Source organism: Oncorhynchus mykiss, chromosome 27 (genome assembly GCF_057628025.1).
Source record: "Oncorhynchus mykiss isolate SJ-2025 chromosome 27, ASM5762802v1, whole genome shotgun sequence".
In the NCBI taxonomy this organism is placed as follows: Eukaryota; Metazoa; Chordata; class Actinopteri; order Salmoniformes; family Salmonidae; genus Oncorhynchus; species Oncorhynchus mykiss.
Genome location: NC_143048.1, coordinates 7,641,192 through 7,667,058, shown reverse-complemented (window position 1 = coordinate 7,667,058; position 25,867 = coordinate 7,641,192). Strand labels below are relative to the sequence as shown.

Sequence of the window (25,867 nt, the reverse complement as noted above, 5' to 3'; positions counted from 1 at the left end):
CAGTTCCGTAACGACCCATTGATATCGTTCCAGAACTGTCTTTTGGCCAGCTGTATGCATTTCAACCAGGGGCGTCGAATGCGGGTTTTTCCTTTCAATTAACCAGGTGAGGGGAGTTCTTTACTAATCAGTGACCTTAATTCATCAATCAAGTTCAACGGAAGAGCAAAAACCTGCAGACACTCAGCCCTCCGTGGAACGTGTTTGACACAGTGATATAAACGAAGTAGGGAGCCCTTGCTCTAATGAAGCCCTACCAAGGCCTCAGACCCGTTGAGCACGGGTTCTCCGGAATGTGTTATCAGGGTGTGTCAAGACTCAACACCTCCACCCTAATTGCGCCGGCCAAGATTTAATTTGACAGACACAGTGTCCCTCTCACCTCCATACCCCTTAAACACTAACAGGCATTAAAAAAAAACACACAACCAACTGGATAGAACTGGTCTGCAGAAAGCACATGCAGCAGAAGAGGATAAATACTAAAAACAGTAGAAAGACAAGACTGTTGCCAGTTATCAGGTGCGTTATGATGCTTTTAGAGATCGTTGCATTGGCTTTGACAGATATTCGGGGAGACCGATGCGGATTGTCACTTTACTCTGGTGTGTATTTCTCAGCACAAATCTTACAAGACTCTTTTCAACAGTAATACCAATGTATTGTGTTAATGGGAACCTTTTTTCAAACTCACAGGGTTGGATGTCAGTCTGGTGTTGGTTGCCACAATGTTTACTAGCAGTTTATGCCTTTTGTAACAAGAAATGATGCGATGTAATTAAATAGCCAAGATTTTCTATAAATCGATCAATATTATAGATAACATAATTCAGCATGTTATGCCTTGAACATGACATTTTAGCAAATGATTCACAAACATGTGGGTGTGACATGTGAGCGCCAAGGGTAGGTCATTTTATGTATTTAATCTTTTTTTAAATTACAATTGTGCCATTGATGTAGGGAAATTGCGTTTTGTTTGTCAGGTGGTCAGACTATTGCTTTGACCAGGAAAATAGACCGTAGCCCAGGAATTGTCTTATTTCATCTGATCAATATCGGTTAAATTAAACGTTGGTAAATTTAGCTAATGGATGGAGTTAGAATTCAAATTGACAAGGTAAATTGACTAATTGGTTGTTTTTTTTTAAACGCATGGTTGGAATTTTTCAAGATGACATGGAAGTGTGTGCACTCACCCGCCACGTTAGAGACGACAGGGTCACTGTCAGGACATACCTGAAAAAAAGTGTAATGAATTGTAGCCTAGTTGTAGTCCTATCAACTATTTGATAGTTTCTTTATGTAAATAATATTGGATTATGGCATTTTTCTAAATATCTGTAATTGACACTGCAGTAGCTGAATTGGAATACAATTGAACATGGATGGTGGCTATGGCAGCACGGCAGTGGGCTCTGGGATGTCGGGCAGTCTGGGCGGCTCTGAGACGGTCCCACTGCTAATCACGGACCCCGAACCAGAGACGCCGAAATGGCAGCCCATGTCCAAGGAACAGCTGGAGCTCGAAGCCGGGGGCCCGGGATGGAGGAAAATACGCTCCCGCCTGGTGGTGGTCTTCTGGCTGGGTTGGCTGGCCTTGCTGGGCGCCTCAATCACCATCATAGTGCAGAGCCCTCGGCCGGTCGCACCGCCGCTACTGTGGTGGCAGAGGGCGCTGTTTTACCGCCTACAGCCCATACTGCTCATGGACGCCCAGAACGAGGTGCCAGATGGTATCGACGGTGAGTTAAAGGAAGAGGGCGGTCAGGCGACCTAAACACCCAAGAATACAATAGCTGCACTATATAGACTACTCTGTCTACACAATGTAAAGTAGCGCCTTCAGTTCAAGCACTTTATCGGTAGAAATAAATTAATCAAAAATTGATATACACTGATTAATTCTACTGATATACACTATTTCTACAAAAGTATCTGGACACAAATGAGTGGATTTGGTTATTTCAGCCACACCCGTTGCTGACAGGTGTATGAAACACAGCCATGCAATCCCCGTAGACAAAAATTGGCAGAATGGCCTTACTGAAGAGCTCGGTGACCTTCAACATGGCACTGTCCATAGGATGCTAGCTTTCCAACAAGTTCATCAAAATTCTGGCCTGCTAGAGCTTCCCCGGTCAACTGTAAGTGTAGTTATTGTGAAGCGGAAATGTCCAGAAGTATCAACTGCTCAGCCACAAAGTGATAGGTCACCCAAGCTCACAGAACGGGACTGCCGAGTGCTGAAGCGCGTAGTGCATAAAATATTTCTGTCCTCGGGTGCAACACTACCTACTGAGTTCCAAACATCCTCTGTTTTTCATGGTTTGGGTTAGGCCCCTTAGTTCCTGTGAAGGGAAATCTTAACCCTACAGCATACAATGACTTTCTAGATGATTCTGTGCTTCCAAATTTGTTGCAACAGTCTGGGGTAGGCCCTTTCCTGTTTCAGCATAACAATTCCCCCGTGCAAGAAGCGAGGTCCATACAGAAATGGTTTGTTGAGATCGGTGTGGAAGAACTTGACTGGCCTGCACAGAGCCCTGACCTCAACCCCATCGAGCACCTTTGGGATTAATTGGAATGCCGTCTGCGAGCCAGGCCTAATCGCCCCAACATTAGTGCCGACCTCACTAATGCTCTTGTGACTGAATGGAAGCAAGTCCCCACAGCAATGTTCCAACATCTAGTGGAAAGCTTTCCCAGAAGTGGTGGCTGTTATAGCAGCAAAGGGGGGACCAACTCTATGTTAATACCCATGATTTTGGAATGAGATGAGCAAGTGTCCACATAATTCTGTTTGGGGTGCTGCAATTTTTTAAAATTTGCAGACCTGCTGTAAAAACTTGTTTGTCCTCACTACAGACAGTTATATCGTCCGCTAACACAAGACTACAGGCCCAGTACACTACTTTTGCAAAACAAATCTGGGGGTGCTACAGCACCCTCAACACCCCTACTTCCCCTGGCTATGCTGCTGCGAAAATTCTCCTAACCTGCTACAAAAAGTAACTTGTCATATCTGTAAAGCTAGTTTCTGAGCTTTGTGGTATTCTTCTGCTGGGTCAGTGGTGTGTGAGCAGCTACCATACCTGAAGTCCCTGGGTGTAAAGGCTCTGCTTCTGGAGGGGCTGTTTCACCAGGACGTGTCCCCACTGGACCTCAGGAAGATTGATGAGCGAGTGGGTACAGTGCCTCAGATCCAACAACTGCTCATGGAGAGCCACAACGCAGGTATGTACCCAAGAAATCATTGCCCTTACCAGGGGCATAACTTTCACTGGGGTTGGGGTCCATTTCACTGGGGTTGGGCCCCCCCCCCCCCCCTCACATTCTGAAATTGCTTTTTGCTATGATACAAAAAGTTATGCCCCCCCCCATTTCTAAAACCACAATTGAGCCCCTGGCCCTTACAAGTTGACTAATGCCAGACCTAAACAGAGGCCAGCTAGCCTGTATCCTCACACGGACACTTCCAGAGCTCTTGAAAGATGCACTTAACTTACTGTATGTTCTGATCCACTATTCACATGGTCTCCCTCCTTTAGGCATCAAAGTAGTGTTTGACTTCTGTGATCTGGACCTGTTCGGACCCAAAGACTCAGTAGGCAACGACTCTGCTGTGCTCTCTGACCTCACTGGCTCAATACAGGTAGGATGGGTCTTGCATGACACCATGAGTAGAATGGCTAGATCTTGGTTTCAAATGTTAGACTTTTTAATGGAGTTTTAATAATTGTTCTGTTTCCCCAGTATGCACTCCGATTTTGGTTGGAACAGGGTGTGGCAGGATTTGGGATCTGTGACACAGATGCTGCATATTCCGAAAAGGTCAGACTGTTGAGCAATGCTCAAACTTGGTTGCCATCCAATCAAAGCCAGACCAATTTATTTCAAGTTAATTCGTTATCAGCACAGACGTTTAACTGAATGTTATCCATTCATGCCGTCTGTTTGATTTAGACCCTGACCGAGTGGAGAGTTCTGGTCAAGGAGTTCAGCACATCAGATGATGAGAGGTGCTGTGGCACTGCGAACACTTCTAACATACAGTACAGACCAAATGATACACAACTCGCATACTGTTAGACTAGCGTTGGACTAGTAACCGGAAGGTTCAAATCCCCGAGCTGACCAAGGTATAAATCTGTCGTTCTGCCCCTGAACAAGGCAGTTAACCCACTGCTCCTAGGCCGTCATTGAAAATAAGAATTTGTTCTTAACTGACTTGCCTCGTTAAATAAAGGTAAAATAAAAACACCTGTGTTCGTTAAAAGGCTATCTTTGTTTTAGTCACTAACATTGGTTGATATATGTGAGGAATCTGTTTAGGATTGAGGAATATGTAGTTCATATTTTATAGCAGTCATTGAAGTTGGAATGAAATCTGTGTGTCAACTGTGCAGGATTGTAGTGGTGAAACAAACAGGAGAGTCTCTACCTGCCCTGAATACCTCTAGCACGTCAGTCAACAGCTCATTGGTGGAGCTGGTTATGATGTCACTACTGCCGCACGAGCATCACCTCCTGTCCGGACAGGAAGTGGCCATTGCTGTGGAGAGACACCTGTCGACATCCCACGGCGAACTTTGGCCCAGTTGGACGGTAATTACCCGACATTCTTTCTGTTCATTCTATCACAAAGTATAGGCTGGTGAGGATGGTGTCCAACTCCTTATTTATTGGCAAAATGACATATGGTGTGTGTGTGTGATGCCAGGTGGGCGGAGAAGCATCACCGATGTTGCACAGAATACTCCTGGTTCTGATGATGACACTACCTGGATCACCTGTTGTCAAATACGGAGAAGAAATAGTTAATTCGCCGGTAAGAGACCTGAGTCCTAGGGATGCAATACAGACTACCTGCATCTGATGTGCTCATGCTTTAGTACAGTGGAACACCATTGAATCGTTTTCTTTCTGTGGTGAAGAATGCGTCTGCAGACATGAGCTGGGAACGTGAGGCAGACAAGACCATTGGACTGAACGATTCTGGGGTGAGTTTTCTAAGTAAAATAATATCAAATTTGTTAGTCTTCATATACACACAGTATTACCATATCTGAGCTCAGTGGTTCTAGGAAAGTTGGCAAGTGGTTTAGGGTGTTTACCACAGAAAGTCTCTCAATGACAGGCCTATTTTTCCTTTGATCGGTTTCTCCATTTATGACACCTCTGTTCTTTCCTTCAGGAACAGAGGAAGCTCAAACGCTCTGCCTTGGCTCTGTTCATCTCCCTCAGTGGCTCTCGCCTCAGAGAAGAATCTCTCCTTTATGGGAGCTTCACCTTTCTCCCCTTCAACACCACCTCCCTCCCCCCCTACTCCAACTCCACCCTGGCACCCCCATTAGCCCCTGTGCTAGCCTTCCTGCGCTCTTGGGGCTGTGTCCACTTCCTGGTGCTGCTCAACTTTGGGCCTGAGGCCCAAGCCCTGGACCCAGCATGGGCTCCCAGCCTTCCCACTGCTGGGGTGTTTGTGACCAGCACAGGGATGGACCGCCTGGGCGGCACCTCCCTGGAAACACTGAGGCTCCAGCCAGAGGAGGCCATAGTCATCAAACTGTTTGAGTCTGACAGCTACTCCTCCTAGGGCCTGTGGTCTGGGGCATTAGGCAGAGTGAGAGGGGCTAGGACTGGATGCAGGGGAGGATAACTAGGCAGAAATGGTAACTATTTAGCCATCTGTTCCTTTTTTTTTTTTTTTGAGGCTATATCAAAATGTCAATACGTTCTTAAAATAATAAATCATTGTTTATCATTTGTTCTGATGACATGGTCAACTTAAGAGGATGCCAAATATTTGGACTACAATGCAAACACTTGGCAGAGAATTTAAAGGCTGTGGCTGAGATTAGTCACCCCTATTCAATATTTTTTACACCAATTGGTATTTTGACCAGTAACAGCAGATCTTTTGCAGAGCTGATCTGATTGGTCAGAAGACCAATGGGTGACAAAAGAACACAATTGGGCTGACTGTGTATGAACATGGGCAGTTTACTGTAAATTATCATGAGTAACAAACACTTGACTCAACAGTTGATTTCAACATCTTTCACTTGAGAAACAACGTTGTATGATGTATCCTGAGGTATGTAGCTGGGTAATGTGGTGAAACGCACAGTAAATCACTGAATCAACCACAATGATTGGTGGGAAGGTCTCACATGTTCCTGGTTCTTCCATTGCACTTTACTGCTTTGAGAGATTTTATATGTTGGTGCCAAAAAGCAAAGCAGTTTGAAACACAACCTGACACATACACTTCCTTGTTGCACTAATCATCCCTTCCAATTCTTGTTGTGGATTTAAAAAAGCTAGAAATAAATACGACGACGAGACGAGCTCCGACTAGGAAAAATTATTTTGAACTGTCATCCAACTCGGAATTCCAAGTTGGAAATATCTTTCTGAACTGAAGATCATTGACATGATTTGACCTCGTGTTCCCAGTTGTCTTGACAGAACCAATACAGAACTCGTTTTTGCGTGGATTCCGGGACGCGGTTAGCTTTAAACAGCTGGGACCGCTATTTCCTGTCCCGGAATCCCGTTTAACAGACAGGTTGAACTCTACTTGACAGAGACGCTGAACTGCTAGCCATCAAGCTAACGAAATTGGTACCAGATGAGTTTTGCAATGGAGCTCTCTTTGGGGAAATAAATTAACGGTTCCAGCGCTGTAGGAGCTGTATCTACTACACTTTGTTTCAGGACAAAACGGATCACTCGGGAGTTCCAATACAGAAATAGTTTACTTGCCGAGGATTATAGGCTTGAGGTGGCTTCCTTGATCACGGAGGTAGCAAGCCTATGTAAGAAATGGGAAAACGCTGAGTGGAACGCTATTCCACATCAAGTAACTCATGCAAGCAGTAAAATGAGATTTTAAACACATAAAACACCTCATGGAAGGGGACTGTGAAGCAACACCAACATAGGCACATGCATACACACACGTATGCATGGGTTTTGTACTGTAGATATGTGGTAGTTGTGGAGTAGGGGGGCCTGGGGGCAAACAGTGTGTTGTGACATCTGTGAATGTATTGTAATGTCTTTAAACTTGTATAAACTGCCTTAATTTGGCTGGACCCCAGCAAAGAGTAGCTGCTGCCTTGAAGTCTTTTACTGTGTTTGGTGTGAGTTGGCCAGCCACAGGGGGGTGCTATTGCACAAGTCAGTGCACTGCCATAGTATTCACACTTTGTGTTGTGTGGCCCCAAGGGAATAACGTGTTAATGGTACATTTATGATTTTCAAACGAGCCAAACCCATTAATTTAATATCAGTATCTAAACAATCATGAATTAGTTGAACCTGGTAAGAGTGCTTTCAAGAAACATTGGGATGCCTGTGTAAATGCAGCCTTATACAGTCACATGATCAAGAACTACCTGCGGTAAACCCAACTATTCTTACCTTTAACCCAAACTGCTGGCACTCATCACTGACCATTACTCCTCAATTTGTTCATTCTCACTCCTTTAATTTCTCAGTAATATTCCAGGTTTCCATTAATATCTGCCTCTTTCTGTGTACAATTAATAGTTGCCAATCACCAACCAGGTCTACAGACATAGTAAAATCCCAAAACCATATTGTACCAGCTAACCCACAACCTCCTCCAATTCCTCAGAACTGTATATTGAGATGTACACTGAGTATACAAAACATTTAGAACACCTGGCTCTTTCCACGACAGACTGACCAGGTGAAAGCTATGATCCCTTATTGATGTCACTTGTCAAATCCACTTCAATCAGAGTAGATGAAGGGGAGACAGAGAAATTGATTGTGTATGTGTGACATTCAGACGGTGAATGGGCGACCCAAAGGACATCCAGCCAATTTGACACAACTGTGGGATTCATTGTTGTTATTATTAACAAAATAGCTGATCTTTTTTTTTTCAAAAGACCAATAAGTGGGAAAAATAATCAGAATTTGGCTGCCTGTGTAAATGCAGCCAATGTGTCTGGCATTTCCCTACAGTTCTTACATATCACATACCTACCTAAACCTATAAACCCAAGGGGTCATTATGGCTGTGTTTAGACAGGCAGCCCAATTCTGGTCTTTTTTCACTAATTGGTCTTTTGACCAATCAGACCAGCTCTGAAAAAGATCTAATGTGAAAAGATCTTATGTGATTGGTCAAAATATTATTTGGTGGAATAAAATATGTGACTGTTAATGTAAACGCAGCCGTTGTGACCTCAATTTCTCAGGAAGGATAGGTTTTACATAATGGCACGCCTGTTCTCTCTCTCTCATGTTTCAAATCAGGCGAGCATGTGATATGGAAACCAATTCGTCACACTGTGCGTCGTTGTCGTCCATAACAAACTGCGCTCCCAGAAGAGGTCATTGTTATACACAGGGCATGTTATTTTGATTGTACTTTCTTCCTGTTTGGGAAAGCTACATTTGTATTAAAAAATGGCATTATATTTTGCTATTGAATTAGGCATGGCCAAATGAGGCTGGACTGGCTGAATCATGCCAGTATTGTATGGAGGAACACAATCTGTGTACCATCACACATCAGAAACATGGGTCTCAGGACCTGTACGTTCTGCAGCCCTAGGCGAGACAAAAATCTGCCGATTTTTAACACATCTGGTTAGTAAGGTATATAATCAGTTGAATGTAAATATAACACCCTAATATTGTCAATCTGATTACATTGATAAAATCACCAATGTCTCTATTAAATTAGTTTTTATATTTCTTTGTGTGTGGATTGGGAGATAACAGTTTGCAATCAAGAAAATGTTGAGCTGAGAAAGTCTCAAAAGAAAGGTGGATAATGGAAATAGAAGTTTCAGGGAGTAATGGACAGAGAAATAGGCATTCTTAGCGTCTTGTTTGCAATGCTGTTTGCAAATAATTGCATCTTTAACATCCTTATGAATCTAAGCATGGCACTTTCAAAAGTTACCTTTACACCCAGACAGAGGCTCTACTGACGCAGAAAAATGTAAGCTTCAACTGCTGGCTACTCGTCCGTTGTATAGCCAAACAACAAAAGTGCTTCCCTAAAAGCTGCCTGGGTTTAAACAAAAATCTATTTTCAGAAAGAGAAAAGGTAAATTAATATGAATAGAATAGCAAAGTACATTGTTTTTATCTCCTTGAATATTATAGGCCGCAGTTTAACTTCAGATCGTCATAGAGGGGAATCAGCATATTCCCATATACATCGGAGTCATGTCTTTCGCAGATATTAGAGCTTGTTAATACCATAAAAACATCACAAGTTAACTATTGTTATAGAACTGTCACACCCTGATCTGTTTCACCTGTCTTTGTGCTTGTCTCCACCCCCTCCAGGTGTCGCCCATCTTCCTCATTATCCCAAGTGTATTTATACCTGTGTTCTCTGTCTGTTGCCAGTTCGTCTTGTCTTGTCAGGTCTTACCAGCATGGTTTCCCGTCTCCCTGCTTTATCAAGTTCTGTTGCCTAGTTTCTCTTGTTCTGACCATTCTACCTGCCCTGACCCTGAGTCTGCCTGCTGTTCTGTACCTGCCTGACTCTGACCCGTTTACGAACCGCTGCCTATCCTGACCCCGAGCCTGCCTGCTGTTCTGTACCTTATTGACTATGCCCTGGATTATGACAATGCCTGTCTTTTGCCTGCCCCCTGTTTGGGTCAATAAACACCGGTGACTCTAACTGTCTGCATCTGGGTCTTATCCTGAGTTCTGATAAGAACGCTTGATATAATCTGGATACGTTTTAAGTATTTATTTCAAAATATACAGCAAACAATAGATTTAATTTTTGCCCTTTTCTTTAACAAAGGGTATGTGATACCCCCACTCAATTCAAGCCCTGGTTTTAGTCAAACACAATATAATTTATAAAAAAATATTTATATAGCCCTTTGTACATCAGCTGATATCTCAAAGTGCTGTACAGAAACCCAGCCTAAAACCCCAAACAGCAAGCAATGCAGGTGTAGAAGCACGGTGGCTAGGAAAAACTCCCTAGAAAGGCCAAAACCTAGGAAGAAACCTAGAGAGGAACCAGGCTATGTGGGTTGGCCAGTCCTCTTCTGGCTGTGCCGGGTGGAGATAATAACAGAACATGGCCAAGATGTTCAAATGTTCATAAATGACCAGCATGGTCGATTAATAATAAGGCATAACAGTTGAAACTGGAGCAGCAGCACGGTCAGGTGGACTGGGGACAGCAAGGAGTCATCATGTCAGGTAGTCCTGGGGCATGGTCCTAGGGCTCAGGTCAGTTGAAACTGGAGCAGCAGCACGGCCAGGTGGACTGGGGACAGCAAGGAGTCATCATGTCAGGTAGTCCTGGGGCATGGTCCTAGGGCTCAGGTCCTCTGAGAGAGAGAAAGAAGGAGAGAATTAGAGGCTGAGACAGGAGGGGACAGGAGACACTGTGGCCCCATCCGAGGACACCCCCGGACAGGGCCAAACAGGAAGGATATAACCCCACCCACTTTGCCAAAGCACAGCCCCCACACCACTAGAGGGATATCTTCAACCACCAACTTACCATCCTGAGACAAGGCTGAGTATAGCCCACAAAGACCTCCGCCACGGCACAACCCAGACAGGATGACCACATCAGTGAATCAACCCACTCAGGTGACGCACCCCCTCCAGGGACGGCATGAGAAAGCCAGAAAGTAGAGCATTGCAGTAGTCTAACCTAGAAGTGACAAAAGCATGGATACATTTTTCTGCTTCATTTTTGGACAGAAAGTTTCTGATTTTTGCAATGTTACGTAGATGGAGAAAAGCTGTCCTTGAAATGGTCTTGATATGTTCTTCAAAAGAGAGATCAGGGTCCAGAGTAACGCCGAGGTCCTTCACAGTTTTATTTGAGACGACTGTACAACCATTAAGATTAATTGTCAGATTCAACAGAAGATCTCTTTGTTTCTTGGGACCTAGAACAAGCATCTCTGTTTTGTCCGAGTTTAAAAGTAGAAAGTTTGCAGCCATCCACTTCTTTGTGTCTGAAACACATGCTTCTAGCAAGGGCAATTTTGGGGCTTCACCATGTTTCATTGAAATGTACAGCTGTGTGTCATCCGCATAGCAGTGAAAGTTAACATTATGTTTTCGAATAACATCCCCAAGAGGTAAAATATATAATGAAAACAATAGTGGTCCTAAAACGGAACCTTGAGGAACACCAACATTTACAGTTGATTTGTCAGAGGACAAACCATTCACAGAGACAAACTGATATTTTTCCGACAGATAAGATCTAAACCAGGCCAGAACTTGTCCGTGTAGACCAATTTGGGTTTCCAATCTCTCCAAAAGAATATGGTGATCGATGGTATCAAAAGCAGCACTAAGGTCTAGGAGCACGAGGACAGATGCAGAGCCTCGTTCCGATGCCATTAAAATGTAATTTACCACCTTCACAAGTGCCGTCTCAGTGCTATGATGGGGTCTAAAACCAGACTGAACTGAATATATATGTAATTCTATGTTTATGCCCATAAATTTTTTTTGTGCAAATATACAGTTGAAGTCGGACGTTTACATACACTTAGGTTGGAGTCATTAAAACTCGTTTTCAACCACTCCACAAATTTCTTGTCAACAAACTACAGTTTGGCAAGTCGGTTAGGCCCAACTTTGTGCATGACACAAGTAATTTTTCCAACAATTGTTTACAGATTATTTCAATATATCACAATTCCAGTGGGTCAGACGTTTACATACACTAAGTTGTGTGCCTTTAAACAGCTTGGAAAATTCCAGAAAATAATGTCATGGCTTTAGAAGATTCTGATTGGCTAATTGACATAATTTGAGTCTATTGGAGGTGTACCTATGGATGTATTTCAAGGCCTACCTTCAAACTCAGTGCCTTTGCTTGACATCATGGGAAAATCAAAAGAAATCATCCAAGACCTCAGAAAAAAAATGGTAGACCTCCACAAGTCTGGTTCATCCTTGGGAGCAATTTCCAAACGCCTGAATGTACCACGTTCATCTGTACAAACAATAGTACGCAAGTATAAACACCATGGGACCACGCAGCCATCATACCGCTCAGGAAGGAGACGCGTTCTGTCTCCTAGAAATGAACATACTTTGGTGCAAAAAGTGCAGATTTGCAGAAAAAACAGAAGGCTGCATCGTTTTGCTTGGAATAGACAAGCCATGTTCTCTCCACTCTCTCCCCTTTCGCCATCCTCCTATTGTAGTGGGCCACAGAAAACTTTTGTTGCCCCTCATCTAGGAAATTCTCCTCCTTGTCCTGATGTGGCCCAGACTGCACTAACATTTCCCGTAAAGATCCATTCATATATTTTTTCTTGGGGGGGGGGGGGGGGGGTTCTCAGTTACAGGAAGTTACTTCTCTTTGGGCTTGGCAAGATAGCACATTTGACCATATGTCTCTCTTATGCACAAACACAAACACAGAGACATGGTATGCACGCAACAACAAGACATGCACGCAACAACAAGACATGCACACGTGCCAGCACGCTCAAACTGAATATTTCCATTACTTATAACCTAAACCTGATTCTTATCTTCCAAATAATAAACCCAGGAAAATAAATGTAATAGAGGAAAGAAAATATATACAACGTCATAGTGTGGTTTTCCCCAAATTAAGCAACCTGATAGCCTTTCTTCAGGACAGCCTCAACAGCAGAATAGATTTCACCACAGAAATGGGAAAGACCACATTTACTTCATTTTGATCAAATTTATTTTTGGAAGTCTTTGAACAAAAACATATTATTGTCCATAATAGTCCAACTGCATTTCCCAGACAGACTGAAGAAAAAGCATACAGTCCCTTGTAGCTTTACATTCTCTTCAACTGGAATGTCTGTCATTGGAAGATTCCACAATGCTGGAAACTTTGAGTATCTACAGTATGAGATTTATCTCTGTGTCCCCAATAACGGTCTACTTTTGATTGCAGAAGAGGCAATAGAACCACATCACAGCACATTTTCCATTCTATCCATCACACTCTTCAAGGTTGAAATATAACTCGCTCTTTATCCATTCTCACAAAATGATGTATTACCTAGTTGTGACATCCAGAAATGCATGGTATTAAATATGTTAAACCATGATATAAAACCATGATGAAACCTCTATATTATACCATGACTCTCTTTATATTAAACCTCACACTTTCTGACATTAGCTAATAAATTGAGCTGAGGGAAGTGCCCAGTGAACCAGGGACTTAAATTACATTTAACGCTGAGTCAGACTTGCTTGGCCACCTCATCTACAGTACATGTTGTGTACACATCTAAAAAGAGATGTGTCATCAACAAGGAAGTATTTGCTTGAACAAGTAATTGGGGGCTGTTCTAATATACTGTGAACATGTCACAGATAGTAGTATCTTATTGCTTTATCATACAGTTTCATAACGCTCTTTCACTAAATCGATATTCATATGCTATGAATATGTGGTCCCACTTTATTTGGATAGTCAGAATGTTCCATCTGTAGATGCTGCAGATGGTCATACTATCAACAAGCTATCTGTTGATAAGCAACTGCTTCCTAAGGTAAGGGTTAGGTTTAGAATAAGGGTTAGGGTATGGGGTTAAGGTTGGGTTAGGGTAAGGGTAAGGGTTACGTTTATGGTCAGGATAAGGGTTAAGGTTGGGGTTAAGGGGTAGTAGCTAGTTAGTTGAAACGCTACCGAGTCTGTAGAGCATCTACAGATGGACTATCCAAATAAAGTGTTAACAAATATGTTTATCAGGTAATATAACACTTCATAAAAGCCCACTTCCAGGTAAGTGGTATGAAAGACTGCTTGTCAAGCATGGACCCAGATCCAGACCAGCTGATTTACTGTTTTCATTTCAATTCATAAATGGAAATCACAGAGACGTAAAGTAAATCCAGACCACTGACGATAAACTGTAAAACAAACCAATTTCCAGTCATCTCCATGGAGGATCTTAAACTCATAATTGTAATGGCCATTCCTCTTGACTTGTCTTGTCTTGTCTTGTCTTGTCTTGTCTTGTCTTGTCTGTCTGTCTGTCTGTCTGTCTGTCTGTCTGTCTGTCTGTCTGTCTGTCTGTCTGTCTGTGCATGCATGTGATCGGAGGTGGTCAATCAATCTCATCATGTGCCACGTAATCCATCTTGACTGAGGGCCTGTTTTGATTCTGACACAGCCGAGACAGAGAAACAATGTTTACCAGACAGGGGGATCTATCTTAAACTCAACCACAACACAGACTGAACAAACACAGGGGCCAGAAAACAGACACAGCCACTGCTTATGCCTGAGCCAAGACAAAGCAATTGGCTTGATGTTCATGACTTTTCATGACTTTATGATGAACAGTGATACCTTTAGAGCTACTTGTTAGATGTCTCATCTAACTCAACTCAGATGTACTGAACGGTCAGGTAGTGTGGCAAACAAAGAGGTATTGGGACAAAAAGTTAATGAGTTTGAGAGTTGTGGCCTGTAATATCCATTAGAGAGTAAATCAATCAGTTCTGACTGAACAGTTTCATAGAGGGACGTCACACACGTAAAGTGACCTGGGCTGATGGCACTGAAACAATACGTAAATCCAATTACAGCTCTTTAGAGGACTTTCAATCTGTGGTCGAAGCAGCTCCAGTCAGTCGGGTATGTTTGAGGGTACAAACAACTATGGGATCATCTGGAGCAGTTTGAGTCACATGCCCACGTCCTTTCTAATATTCCTGTTTATCCTCAATTGTCAACCTCAATTTCGACTGTTAAGGACTGATGTCCTGTGGCCTTTATAAACAATACCAGTCCAATGCTCTCTCCTTGGCCAGATAGGAGATAGAGACGTCTTGCTATGCGGTTGTGTCTGCATCATACCATTAGAATGCACACTCCTGTTGTGGTGGCTGAATGGCTCACCAACATCTGTCTTTGTGTGTGTGTGTACTCGCAAATGTGCATGCCTGTGTGTGTGCTTGTGTGGGCTTGCATGCATAAGAGAGTGCACGATATCACCAGATGTCTCAGACCTGCTGCATTTATTGCTACTGCGAACCTTGACTAGCTTCTACCTCTACCCTCTGAAGAACATGACAAGCCAGTCTTAATATACTAGAACAGATCACAGGTGCGATGTCACTCTCTATGAGTGAGCAGAGAGGATCACTGAGCAGACTTCAAAGAAACAGCAGCATTCTTCTGAAGATTGGTTTTTCCCAGGCTAACTCCCGGCCAGGAACACCATTGCTGTGCGGCCAAACCGGAGATGCACACAGAGTGCTTTGGTGTTTACGCTATTACCGTCAGTACTGACGTCCCAGGCCAGGGATCTTGTTAAAATCATTTCAGAGAGATATTTAACGTCAGTAATGTAAAAATGTGGCTGTCAAAGGCCTCAATTCCGCATTTTATTTCCGATAGTCCACTTCACTTTTCTATTTCAGTTTCTCCTCTGGTCTCTGGTGAAAGTATCCAAACAGGCACTGATCCCATTACAGACCAGGGCAGCTGTAACAGTGGAACCTTATGAAATTCAAGACAAAAGTGACTTCATAGTGGTTTGTCGCAATGATGCATTGATTTAATTCAAATAATACTTCACAAGGTCACATTATGTTGGCTGGAGGTTGTTAATATGCCATTGGACCACTTACCTAACCTGTTTGTTCTTCAAGCAATGAAGCATAACAGCAATAACTGAAGACATCAATAGATGCCAATCAATAATGTACAGTATGTTCTTCGAACATGTTCCTCACCGAGAGTAAACCCGAGAGTAAACCCTATGATCCTGGGGAAACAGGCATAGGTTTAACATGCACTACCTCTACCATTATCCTCAGTTTACTCATAAGCTACTGTACATCATAAAATGGGTGCGTCTAATCCTGAATGCCGATTGGTTAAAACTGCATTCCAGCCGGTGTCTATTCCACAAGTTACCACCGGCTAAATCTATGACGTTAAAATGCCTATTTACTCTGTTCCATCAGACTGCGCAATCCACTGTCTCATCAGCCCAGGCAATTTGTAAACTTGATCTCCACTATAAAAAGCATCTAGACAGTATCTCACATTTCTTTTAGACTAACATTTAGTTTTCAACAGAGGACATTTGCATAAACCTCGCTGTCTGTCTCTCACATAGACATTTGCAACATTGACTCAATATTCCAAATCTTTCTCCAGCTGTCTCATAGCATTGAATGTGTCAGGAGTCGGGACGGGACAGGCAGGCAGCTTCCCTCAGCCAGTCAAAATCATGAACCAGCTGGCATAATTTTTACGGATATATACAAAGAAATGTAAATTGAAAAAAGTTCAAACGAAACGAAGTGCAGCTAGTTTGCAGTCTTTCCAGCTTCAGTTTGAAGTTATTGTTGGTAGCTGTGTTGTTGGCTAACTCCTCTGAACAACGGTGTCCTAACGAGGAAGCACATTTTCTATGCCAGGCGAAATCACGCCTCATTAGCTCATTGTCATGGATGCATCCAAATAAATAGCACTAGAAAACGGCTTAAACAAATACAAATGCAGCTACTGTTGTTGTTCTGGCTGCATTGTTTGACGTGACTGGAAGTTAGCTATAGTTGGCTAGCTAGCAAGCAAGAGATAAGAATATTCCCAGCCAGTATGTCAATGGAACATTAGAATCGAGGGTAGCAACCCTAGATTTGTGTCGGGATATATCTTGAGGAAGGATGAAATACTGTAGTATGAATAAATTAATCAAAATACTTTTTTTTAAATGAAAATATGTTAACAGTTATTTCCATATGTTGGTAACCCGTTGTATAAAAGTTATAATGCCCTCAAAGCCAGTGTTTGGAGGATATATTGGCACGGTTTGCCGGTTTGCTAATATTGGCACGGTTTGCTAACAACACCCGTGCCCATATCTCTTCCAAACATCGGCTTCTCGTGCATTATCACTTAATTAAAGACCCAGGACTCCAACGAACACGGAGGCTCTGCAATGAATCAACATATAGCCCCAACTGTCTGCAACCATCTATCTCAATATGGGGCTATGTAAATAACATGAGAGTTATGACATCGGTGGTGTAGTTGGTATATTTATGCTAGTCTCCCTGGTTCTGCATGCCTATTCTCTCCGTGGCCCATGCCCTTCTCGATGGCTTTGTCTGGGTGGTGTATATTTAAAAGATGCCACTGTGTTTTGTTTTATGGGCAGTCGACTTGTAAACACTCCTCTCGGTGATAATCTGTGAGGGCTTTTTCCCCTCTCATGGTGCCAGGGAGCACGGGGGAATGATAGCGAGACGGGATGGCCAGATCAGGGGAAAGGGGTAGAGGCCTTAGCTTTTCTTTACTGCATGCCCTGCTCATACGTTTGATAAGAGAACATGGCCGACATGAGGAAAATGCTCCACATCAAACATTTTGGTACAGTCTTGTTGCTACATCAAAGGTACTGCATGTGTTCGGGCATTTCAAAGTGCAGGCCCTTTATTGTAACATTTCACAGCATCTTTTTTGGGGGCCAGTAACTCAAGCGAAATGCTGTGTCACACAACTAAGAAGCAGGGCCAGCCCATTCAAATGACAAACAGTTAGCTGCGTAATGGGACATAGGTTATAGAAACAAACTCTTACCACAACCCAACAACCATTGGGTGAAAAATTGGTCCACCATACAATGCATTATACAGTCCAGAAAATGACTGCTTAAAAGGTGAAAGGTAAACAGAATGCTGCCGAGGCAAAACAGAGCTACCCAAATGTTATGACTAATTTGGCAGCTATGACGGGTTATGTTTGACGGCAGCGTTCCGCAATGGAAAAGGACACACTATGGCGAACGGCAGCAGGTGCACTTAGTGTGAAGCTGCTGCGGATTTTTTGATTTTTCCAAATAATTCCAACACGCTCTGTGGGCATATAAATCTTTTATAATGAGAGCCTGTAACAGGCCTCGATAGGCAAATAGGCCACCAGGCAGACTGATCATTTCTGGGGACTGTGTGTATCCTACTGTTGGCAACATCATGTAATAGATGTTGTTAAAAAATGAGCTCTGTGGGACAAACTAGTGCCCCGGGGTGCAGATGAGACAGATATAGGAAGAAGCAAAGTAATGTTTTGATCAAACAGGTGGAGGTAAAGTTCAGTTCTCCCTTCTGTGATAAGAACTTCACACGCACTCGGAAGTACAGTCTTTCAAATAGATTCAGTACGTCAGTCAAGTTAACTTTCATTGCATTATTCAGTAACCACATTTTGAAATAAATACGAACAAATAAGTCAAATGCTCATAATATTTAATTGATGAAGTATTCCACTAAATGAAAGAAGACAGAATTTAAATTTTAACCAGTGCCAGCTGACGGTATTTACTTTTCCATCTGTGTTGCATTCTGACTTCTTCTTCAGTTGTCTGGGATGTACGCCATGTGATTTTCTTTGCCATGTGCTTTTTTTCAACAGCTTTTCTCTCTCTTTCTCCCTCTGTTTCCTTTCGTTATGGTCACTTGATGTGTACTGGAGGCAAAGTCAGGTGCAGGAGAGCAGAGTGAAGTGAACAGGCGCACACATTATTCCGGTAAAATATCAAAAGCACAAACAAGTGCCCAAAACACGGAACATGGACCGATGTCTGGCGCTTAACAAAAACACCAATAGACAAAATACACGTAACACATACAATCTTACACAAAGACATGATGGGGAACAGAGGAATAAATACATGTAGATTGAATGGGGAATGAAAACCAGGTGTGCAGGGAACAAGACAAAACAAATGGATACATGAAAAATGGAGCGGCGATGGCTAGAAAGCCGGTGACGTCGACCGCCGAACGCAGCCCGAACAAAGAGAGGTACCAACTTCGGCGGAGGTCGTGACAGTTATAGTTCCTTGCCACCTCGTCCAGGTGGGCCTTCACCCTCTCCTTATTCTTCATCACTTCTTCCTTACTCTCTGCTTTTCTAGCTCTGAGCAGCTCTTTCACTTTGTTCTTCTCCAACATCTCTCTTTCTTTCCTCTTCTTCTTCTCTAGCTTTGCCCTGACTCTCTGGGCAGTTTTAGATTCCTTCTGAAAGAGAAAGTCCATACATGTTAATCAGTGATCTCAGATATTATTATTAGTCATTCTCTAGCATGCAGTCAACTTAATCTATTGAATCTGATATTATAACCATTAGGAGGTGACTTGTGACTGCCCTGAAGTGTGACTGGTTAAACGGAGTACTGTACCTGTGGCTTCTCTTGCTCTCCGAACCTCAGGGCAGTCTGCATCTGGCACAGCTTTATGTATGCCTCTTTCATCCTCTCCACCATATCTCTCTTCTCTATTGGTCATCTGTCTTTCTCCCTTTGCATTTTCTCAATTTCACTATTCGTTCTCTCCCGCTCCCCTGTAATCTCCAACTTCTCCTTTTCCATCTCTCCCTTTTCCATCTCCCATCCCTTCTTCTCTTGTCCATGCAGGCAAAGAATCCTCATCTTTTCTCTTTCCAGGGCCTCTATCGCTCTCTCCTTTTCTCTCAGTACAATCATCCACTCCTCTGCTGCCTGTGTGCTCCTTCTCTTAATCTCCTCCTTCTTCTTCATCCATCTTTCCCCCTGTTGATCCCAGATTCTTTGTAGGCCAGCCTTGGCCTTGGCCCATCTCCCCCTGTCCTCCTTCCAGCCTACTAAGGTCTGATTCCTCTCCAGGTCTGCTTTGGCCAAATCTGCCTTCAAACCATTTCTTATGAGGTTCCATCCATTCCTCTCGCTCACCCTCTCCTTCACCACCCTTTCATTCTCAGCTAACAGTCTCTTCTTGTTCTCCGGTCTCAACCTCCATAACTTGGCCAAGGACATCTTCACCTTTGATACCTTGCCCATGAAGGTTTGTGTGTCGGCTGCTGCACTTTTTCTGTGTTTGTCCAACACCTCTCGCTGCCTTTCATTCTCTGCTGACAGCCTCGTGTTCTCCACTGTCAACTTCCCTATCTTGGCCAAGTGCAGTATGTTCTGCATTGTCACCTTTGTCATCTTGACTTCTAGTTTTTCTTTGTCTGCCACTAAGCTTTTTCTGATCCTCCAACATCTCTCTCTCTCTTCGTTTCATTCTCAGCTAAGTACTTAGTACTCTCCACTGTCACCTCTCCTATCGCAGCCAAGTTCAGTATGTTCTGCACCTTCAGCTTTGCCATCTTGAGCTCCATCTACTTTCTTTCTGACACTACGCTTTCTCTCTGTTTCTCAAACAACTCTCTCTCTAGCTTCCATTGGTAGTGGTGTACCTCAATAGGAGCCTCAGTCTCCCTTATCTGCCTCAGCAACTCTTCAATTAGCCTTTCTCTTTGCTAGCTCTGGTTCCATCCTCACCTTGTTGACTTTCTCCAACACCTCTCTCTCCAGCTTCCATCGGTTGTGGTCTACCTTGTTACAAGTCTTAATCTCCTTTCTCATTGTCAGCAGCTCTTCCATTTCTTTGTCTTTCTTTCTCTTATTCCTCCCTCATCGTGTTGCCTTTCTCCATCTCCTCACTTTCAGTCAATTGTTTCTCCAGTGTACTAACCCATCTCTGCATTGATATATGGAGAAACATGTAGTAGTTATTTTTTATTTGTTCCTGTCATTTTCTTAAAACTGTTAGACCATGCCAGATTTCAAACTTCAGTTACCCTCGGGGTAATTGGTATAATCTAGTACATGCTAGTGAGTAGGCATACCTTTACTGATTTACTTAAAAGCCAGAATTTTTACACATTAGGCTGTTGTTTTCTGACCAGCTATTGGGATTCATTCTCCAGATTCAGTCTCACCTCCGCAAATTTCGTCCAATTACAAAGAGTTTAAAAAGTAGACAATTAAGTTATGGTTAAGTGAATGATTACGTTTTTTTTTTCGTTGGTTCTTCTGTTTGTTGTAACGTTCTAGAATTGTAATATTTAGCCAAGGAATCTCGCCTAATTGTTGCATCATAATGAGATTGGGAATTCTGGGTTGAATTCTGTATTCTGGTTTAAAATCTCAAAATTCAAAAGATTTTAGAACGATATTTCAAAAAATCCTAGACACGTTATACATAGCTGTACACAATTCTAGCCCATTAATTGGGTATACAATTTATAAACCATTAATTTTCCGGAAAATAAATTCGGTTTATTTCAAATAGATTCAAAATAAATATTACTTTGTAGGTAATTACATGGTTTTTATTTTTTTAAATTACAGAAAATAGTCCACGGTGGTTCTTGTTGTTCATCAATAGGTGGCCGTGCCCTCTTAATGTTTTATTTGTTGCTTAATGTTTAGAGAAAAATAAAGAATAATAAAAAGATTTTGCCATATGCAAATAATGAAACATTTTAAAACGTACCAAAAATTACCTCGAAAAACGGACGGTCATGTATCATTTCTAATAAGTAATCTGACCTAAAGTAGTATTTATAACCGTCTCGGAGACTACGAGAGAGAGAATGAATGTGAGTGCGTAGAAGAGAGAAAGGGAGAGCGGGCTACGCGTGGGCGCGAAGGAGAGAGCTGAAAGTGGCACGCGCACTACCTAGTTTATCAGTAGATATCAGACAGATGCGTGCGACAGTCGGAGAGTTTGAGTTTCAGAAGAAGGATATTAAACGTTAGCGTTTGCACTGTCGCTAACGGGGTCTGTAGGACATACTGAGCAAAAGATAAGGAATGGCAGTTGATATTTGTCGCCAATTGAGAGCCGTCTGGTAAGAGTTGAGAGCTTGTTTCGTTATTATACACAGGTGTTATTTATTACTCATGAATGCGAATATCATTTGAACTGCCCTTACGTCGATTATCTGGATTATATAGGCACAGATATACATTTTGCGCAATGGAGCACTAAATAAAATAGGACTTATAGAACCGTGTTTAGACCCTGGAGACTTTCGAAATTTAGCAGAAGAGCAACAAGATTAACGGACACAATTTGGGCGAAATCCACTGAATCAACACTGATTCAGCAATGCCATCCCATTGGTCACAGACGTCAATTCAATGTTTAGTTGTGATTTACATTTGGTTGAGTAATCACTAACGTGAATTCAACAAAACATGCCACCATGTCATTGGATTTAGGCAAAAAAAGGGTGACTTCAAGAGCTTGAGGGGGCAACACCACAACACAACCCTTACAGCCTGACACACACACAACCAACACAAACACACACTGAACCTCGGCATGCTGTCGAACGAGAGCTGTGAGAACAGCACCCATATCCACACGGACGGGAACCCGGTGGTGAGCACAGTGATGTTCATCCTGGGGGTGATGGGGAACTTCATCGCCCTGGCCATCCTAGGGGTCCACCAGAAGGAGCGACGCACCAAGTCCTCTGTCTTCTGCATCCTGGTGACGGGACTGGCCCTGACTGACCTGCTGGGAACCTGCTTCCTCAGCCCCCTGGTGTTTGTGTGCTATGCTCGCCAGCGATCCCTGCTGGGGCTCACTGGGGACCAGGGACTCTGTGGCCTCTTTGCCTTTGCCATGACCTTCTTTGGCCTGGCCTCCATGCTCATCCTCTGTGCCATGGCCGTGGAGCGCTGCCTGGCCATCAGCCACCCCTATTTTTACTCCAAGTGCGTCCGACGCAGCTTCGCCAAGGTGGCCCTCCTGCTTATCTACATCTTCACCTGCGCCTTCTGTGTTTTGCCATTCTTCGGCTTTGGCCGCCACAAGCAGTACTGCCCGGGCACATGGTGCTTCATCAAGATGGAGGCGGCAGGCGAGGGGGTGGACGAAGAGAGGAAGGTTCTGGCGTTCTCTCTGTCCTACGCCTCGCTCATGGCGCTGCTGATCGTGGCAGTGTTTGTGTGCAACGGCTCTGTGATTGTCAGCCTGTGCCGGATGCACCGCAGCCAGATGACACGGCGTGGTTCGGTGGTGAACGGAGGGAGGAAGAGGAAGATGAGTCTGGGCTGGTTCGGACAGGGGGAGGAGGAGATGGACCACTTGATGCTGCTGGCCTCCATGACGGTCATTTTCGTTGTCTGCTCCTTGCCGCTCACTGTGAGTTTATCTTTTTTTTTTCTCTCTCTCTCTCTCTCTCTCTCTCTCTCTCTCTCTCTGACCCATATCCCTGTGTGTGCATGTTTATGTGTGTGTATGCGTGGCCCCTGGCTATGACTGACACATCATCTGTGACTCAAACTCTTATGACTTTCACTGTCTTCACTTACTTTCCCTGTGACTGACGTCTTTCTCTGACTAACTCTTAAATCTTTAACTATTTGTGTCTCTTCAATTGTCTTATCCTCTCTGTATGTGATTCTGTCTGATACCTAGTCGTGACCCTAGAGTACACTGCCATACTCTGGCTATTAGCCATTCAAAACCACTTCTCTCAACTCCTGATGTCACTCCATGCACACGTCATGTTAGCGTTCTGTGTAAACAATGGCATGCCGCGCCGTCACGCTCACTGTTAGATCGCTTTGGTGTTTTGATATTGAAGTGAAATGAGAACCGCCCTGTTTTTAAGAGAGTATCAGATCTGGGGGAAACCTTTGTTCCCAGGAGGAAACTGTTTAAAAAAACAAGCAGGCCAGTCTCCTCTCTTCTACTCCCATGAGGCCGTTCATTATAACATATCCACTCCCCAGAGAGGTTTATCCCTTGGTTGCATAACCAGACAGTCATTATTTGGATAGTAAATAAAACTGAACCTTGATGTTTTGCCCCTCTAATTGAGAGGTGTCTGCTAAATCTGTCAGCCCTGGAGGACTGGATCTGGCCCCTCCCTCCCTTTCCAGAGGGCCATGGGTCGGGTCCCTTGTTGGGCTATCCCTACCTGTGGGTGTTGTTCACTGGGTTTGACACAGACCTTTTGGAGGCAGCTTCCTGTCCCTGACTCTGGCCCTTCTGGCTGTCTCAGTCACTCACTCACACTCACTCACTCACTCACTCACTCACTCATTTATAGAACTACAGATAAAGTGAGGGTTGATACCAAAACAATCTATGTTTTGCTGAAAGTCACTGCTTTGAGTATACACACTAAATAAGCTTGTCAGTTTCCTTTGAACTTAATCACTTAATCATCAATCATTGATTTGTTCAACTAAGGACATTCCAGTTACCAAAGTAGTTAGAGTAACTACAAGGAATGAGGGTAATTAACTGTAATGTCAACTGTTCCCTTTTTCTTTAAGTCATTCAATACCAACCATCTCCCTGAGGTCTCTCTGCTACCTGTGGGTGATACTCCATGATGAGACAGGAAGTTGACAGGGAGGTTTTTAAGGAACTCTGTAAGTGTAGTCTCAGTCAGGATCTGTGGTTGATATCTGAGGGAAATATACAGGCATGTCCTGGCTTCCTTCAACCATACGGTATCTGTGGGGGTAGAATTTCCTCCACCTTCCAGCAATGATTTGGCATACCTGTTGAAATCCAAAGCTAACCAAATACTTCTAAATGTGTAGGTAGTCAGCTTGATTCACATGCAGACGGTAAGAAACATTCCCCTGCAGATTGGACCTGGGCGTGTGATACCTGAGCAGGGCCGGCTCCATGCATAAGTGACATAAGCAGTCACTTAGGGCCCCAGGCTGCTAGGGGCCCCCAACCCCCCAAAATGTTGTGTGTGTGTGTGTATATACTATATATATATATATATATATATACACACACACACACATACTAGAGGTTGACCGCTTATGATTTTAACGTCAATACCGATTATTGGAGGACAAAAAAAGCCGATACCGATTAATCAGCCGATTTAAAAAAAAAAAATGTTTTTAATTAAAATGATTTGTTATAATGACAATTACAACAATACTGAATGAACACTTTTAACTTAATATAATACATCAATAAAATCAATTTAGCCTCAAATAAATAATGAAACATGTTCAATTTGGTTTAAATAATGCAAAAACAAAGTGTTGGAGAAGAAAGTAAAAGTGCAATATGTGCCATGTAAGAAAGCTAACGTTTAAGTTCCTTGCTCAGAACATGAGAACATATGAAAGCTGGTGGTTCCTTTAAACATGAGTCTTCAATATTCCCAGGTAAGAACTTTTAGGTTGTAGTTATTATAGGACTATTTCTCTTTATACCATTTGTATTTCATATACCTTTGGATGTTCTTATAGGCCCTTTGGTATTGCCAGTGTAACAGTATAGCTTCTGTACGTACCTCTCCTCACTCGAACCAGGAACACAACGACAACAGCCACCCTCGAAGCATTGTTACCCATGCAGAGCAAGGGGAACAACTACTCCAAGTCTCAGAGCAAGTGACGTTTGAAACTCTATTAGCATGCACCCCGCTAACTAGCTAGCCAATTCATATCACATCGTTACACCAGCCTAATCTCGGGAGTTGATAGGCTTGAAGTCATAAACAGCAGCGCTGCTGGCAAAATGCACGAAAGTGCTGTTTGAATGGATGCTTATGAGCCTGCTGGTGCCTACCAGCCTACTACTACCTACTCAGTCAGACTGCTCTATCAGACTGCTCTATCATCATAGACTTATTTATAACATAGTAACACACAGAAATACGAGCCTTAGGTCAATAATATGGCCGAATCCAGAAACTATCATCTCGAAAACAAGATGTTTATTCTTTCAGTGAAATATGGAACCATTCTGTATTTTATCTAACGGGTGGCACCTATCAGTCTAAATATTCCTGTTACATTGCACAAACTTCAATGTTATGTCATAATTATGTACAATTCTGGCAAATTAGTTCACAATGAGCCAGGTGGCCCAAAATGTTGCATATACCCACCCTGACTCTGCGTGCAAAAAACACAAGAGAAGTGACAATTTCACCTGGTTAATATTGCCTGCTAACCTGGATTTCTTTTAGATAAATATGCAGGTTTAAAAATATATACTTCTGTGTATTGATTTTAAGAAAGGCATTGGTGTTTATGGTTAG

At 43.1% G+C, this 25,867-nt stretch overlaps 2 protein-coding genes and 1 pseudogene across 4 annotated transcripts in view; 2 read left to right on the top strand and 1 right to left on the bottom strand.

The window, feature by feature from the left end:
* The first annotated feature begins 373 nt into the window (after positions 1-373).
* On the top strand, positions 374-7,115 carry LOC110507427 (amino acid transporter heavy chain SLC3A2). 2 transcript variants are annotated; one of them, XM_021587413.3, is made up of 10 exons: positions 374-605; positions 1,360-1,745; positions 3,073-3,237; positions 3,552-3,655; positions 3,757-3,834; positions 3,967-4,022; positions 4,410-4,608; positions 4,724-4,831; positions 4,938-5,003; positions 5,198-7,115. In XM_021587413.3, the coding sequence occupies exons 2-10, from the start codon at positions 1,385-1,387 to the stop codon at positions 5,594-5,596; spliced, it is 1,536 nt and encodes a 511-aa protein (XP_021443088.1). In that variant the 5' UTR covers positions 374-605; positions 1,360-1,384; the 3' UTR covers positions 5,597-7,115. The 2 variants fall into 2 exon arrangements, with proteins under 2 accessions (XP_021443088.1, XP_021443089.1); XM_021587414.3 differs by having other exon boundaries at positions 433-522.
* An 11,132-nt stretch (positions 7,116-18,247) lies between these two features.
* LOC149971212 (uncharacterized) lies at positions 18,248-19,985 on the bottom strand (annotated as a pseudogene). Its single transcript, XR_016492624.1, has 2 exons — positions 19,200-19,985; positions 18,248-19,038 (listed from the first exon to the last, which is right to left on the bottom strand). The product of XR_016492624.1 is annotated as an uncharacterized LOC149971212 (transcript).
* A 1,529-nt stretch (positions 19,986-21,514) lies between these two features.
* ptgir (prostaglandin I2 receptor) overlaps positions 21,515-25,867 on the top strand; it is a 63,766-nt gene continuing 59,413 nt past the window's right edge. The window contains exon 1 of the mRNA XM_021587411.3: positions 21,515-22,980. Coding sequence (XP_021443086.1) covers positions 22,153-22,980 — 828 coding nt within the window. The 5' untranslated portion in view covers positions 21,515-22,152. The remainder of the gene's footprint in view (positions 22,981-25,867) is intronic.

What these genes read in the sequence shown, in the direction of transcription:
- LOC110507427 (XM_021587413.3), top strand. Translation starts at nt 1,385, where the DNA reads ATGGATGGTGGCTATGGCAGCACGGCAGTGGGCTCTGGGATGTCGGGC. An exon ending in CATGGAGAGCCACAACGCAG is followed by an intron (nt 3,238 to 3,551) that starts GTATGTACCCAA and finishes TCCCTCCTTTAG; the next exon opens with GCATCAAAGTAGTGTTTGAC. An exon ending in AGCACATCAGATGATGAGAG is followed by an intron (nt 4,023 to 4,409) that starts GTGCTGTGGCAC and finishes TCAACTGTGCAG; the next exon opens with GATTGTAGTGGTGAAACAAA.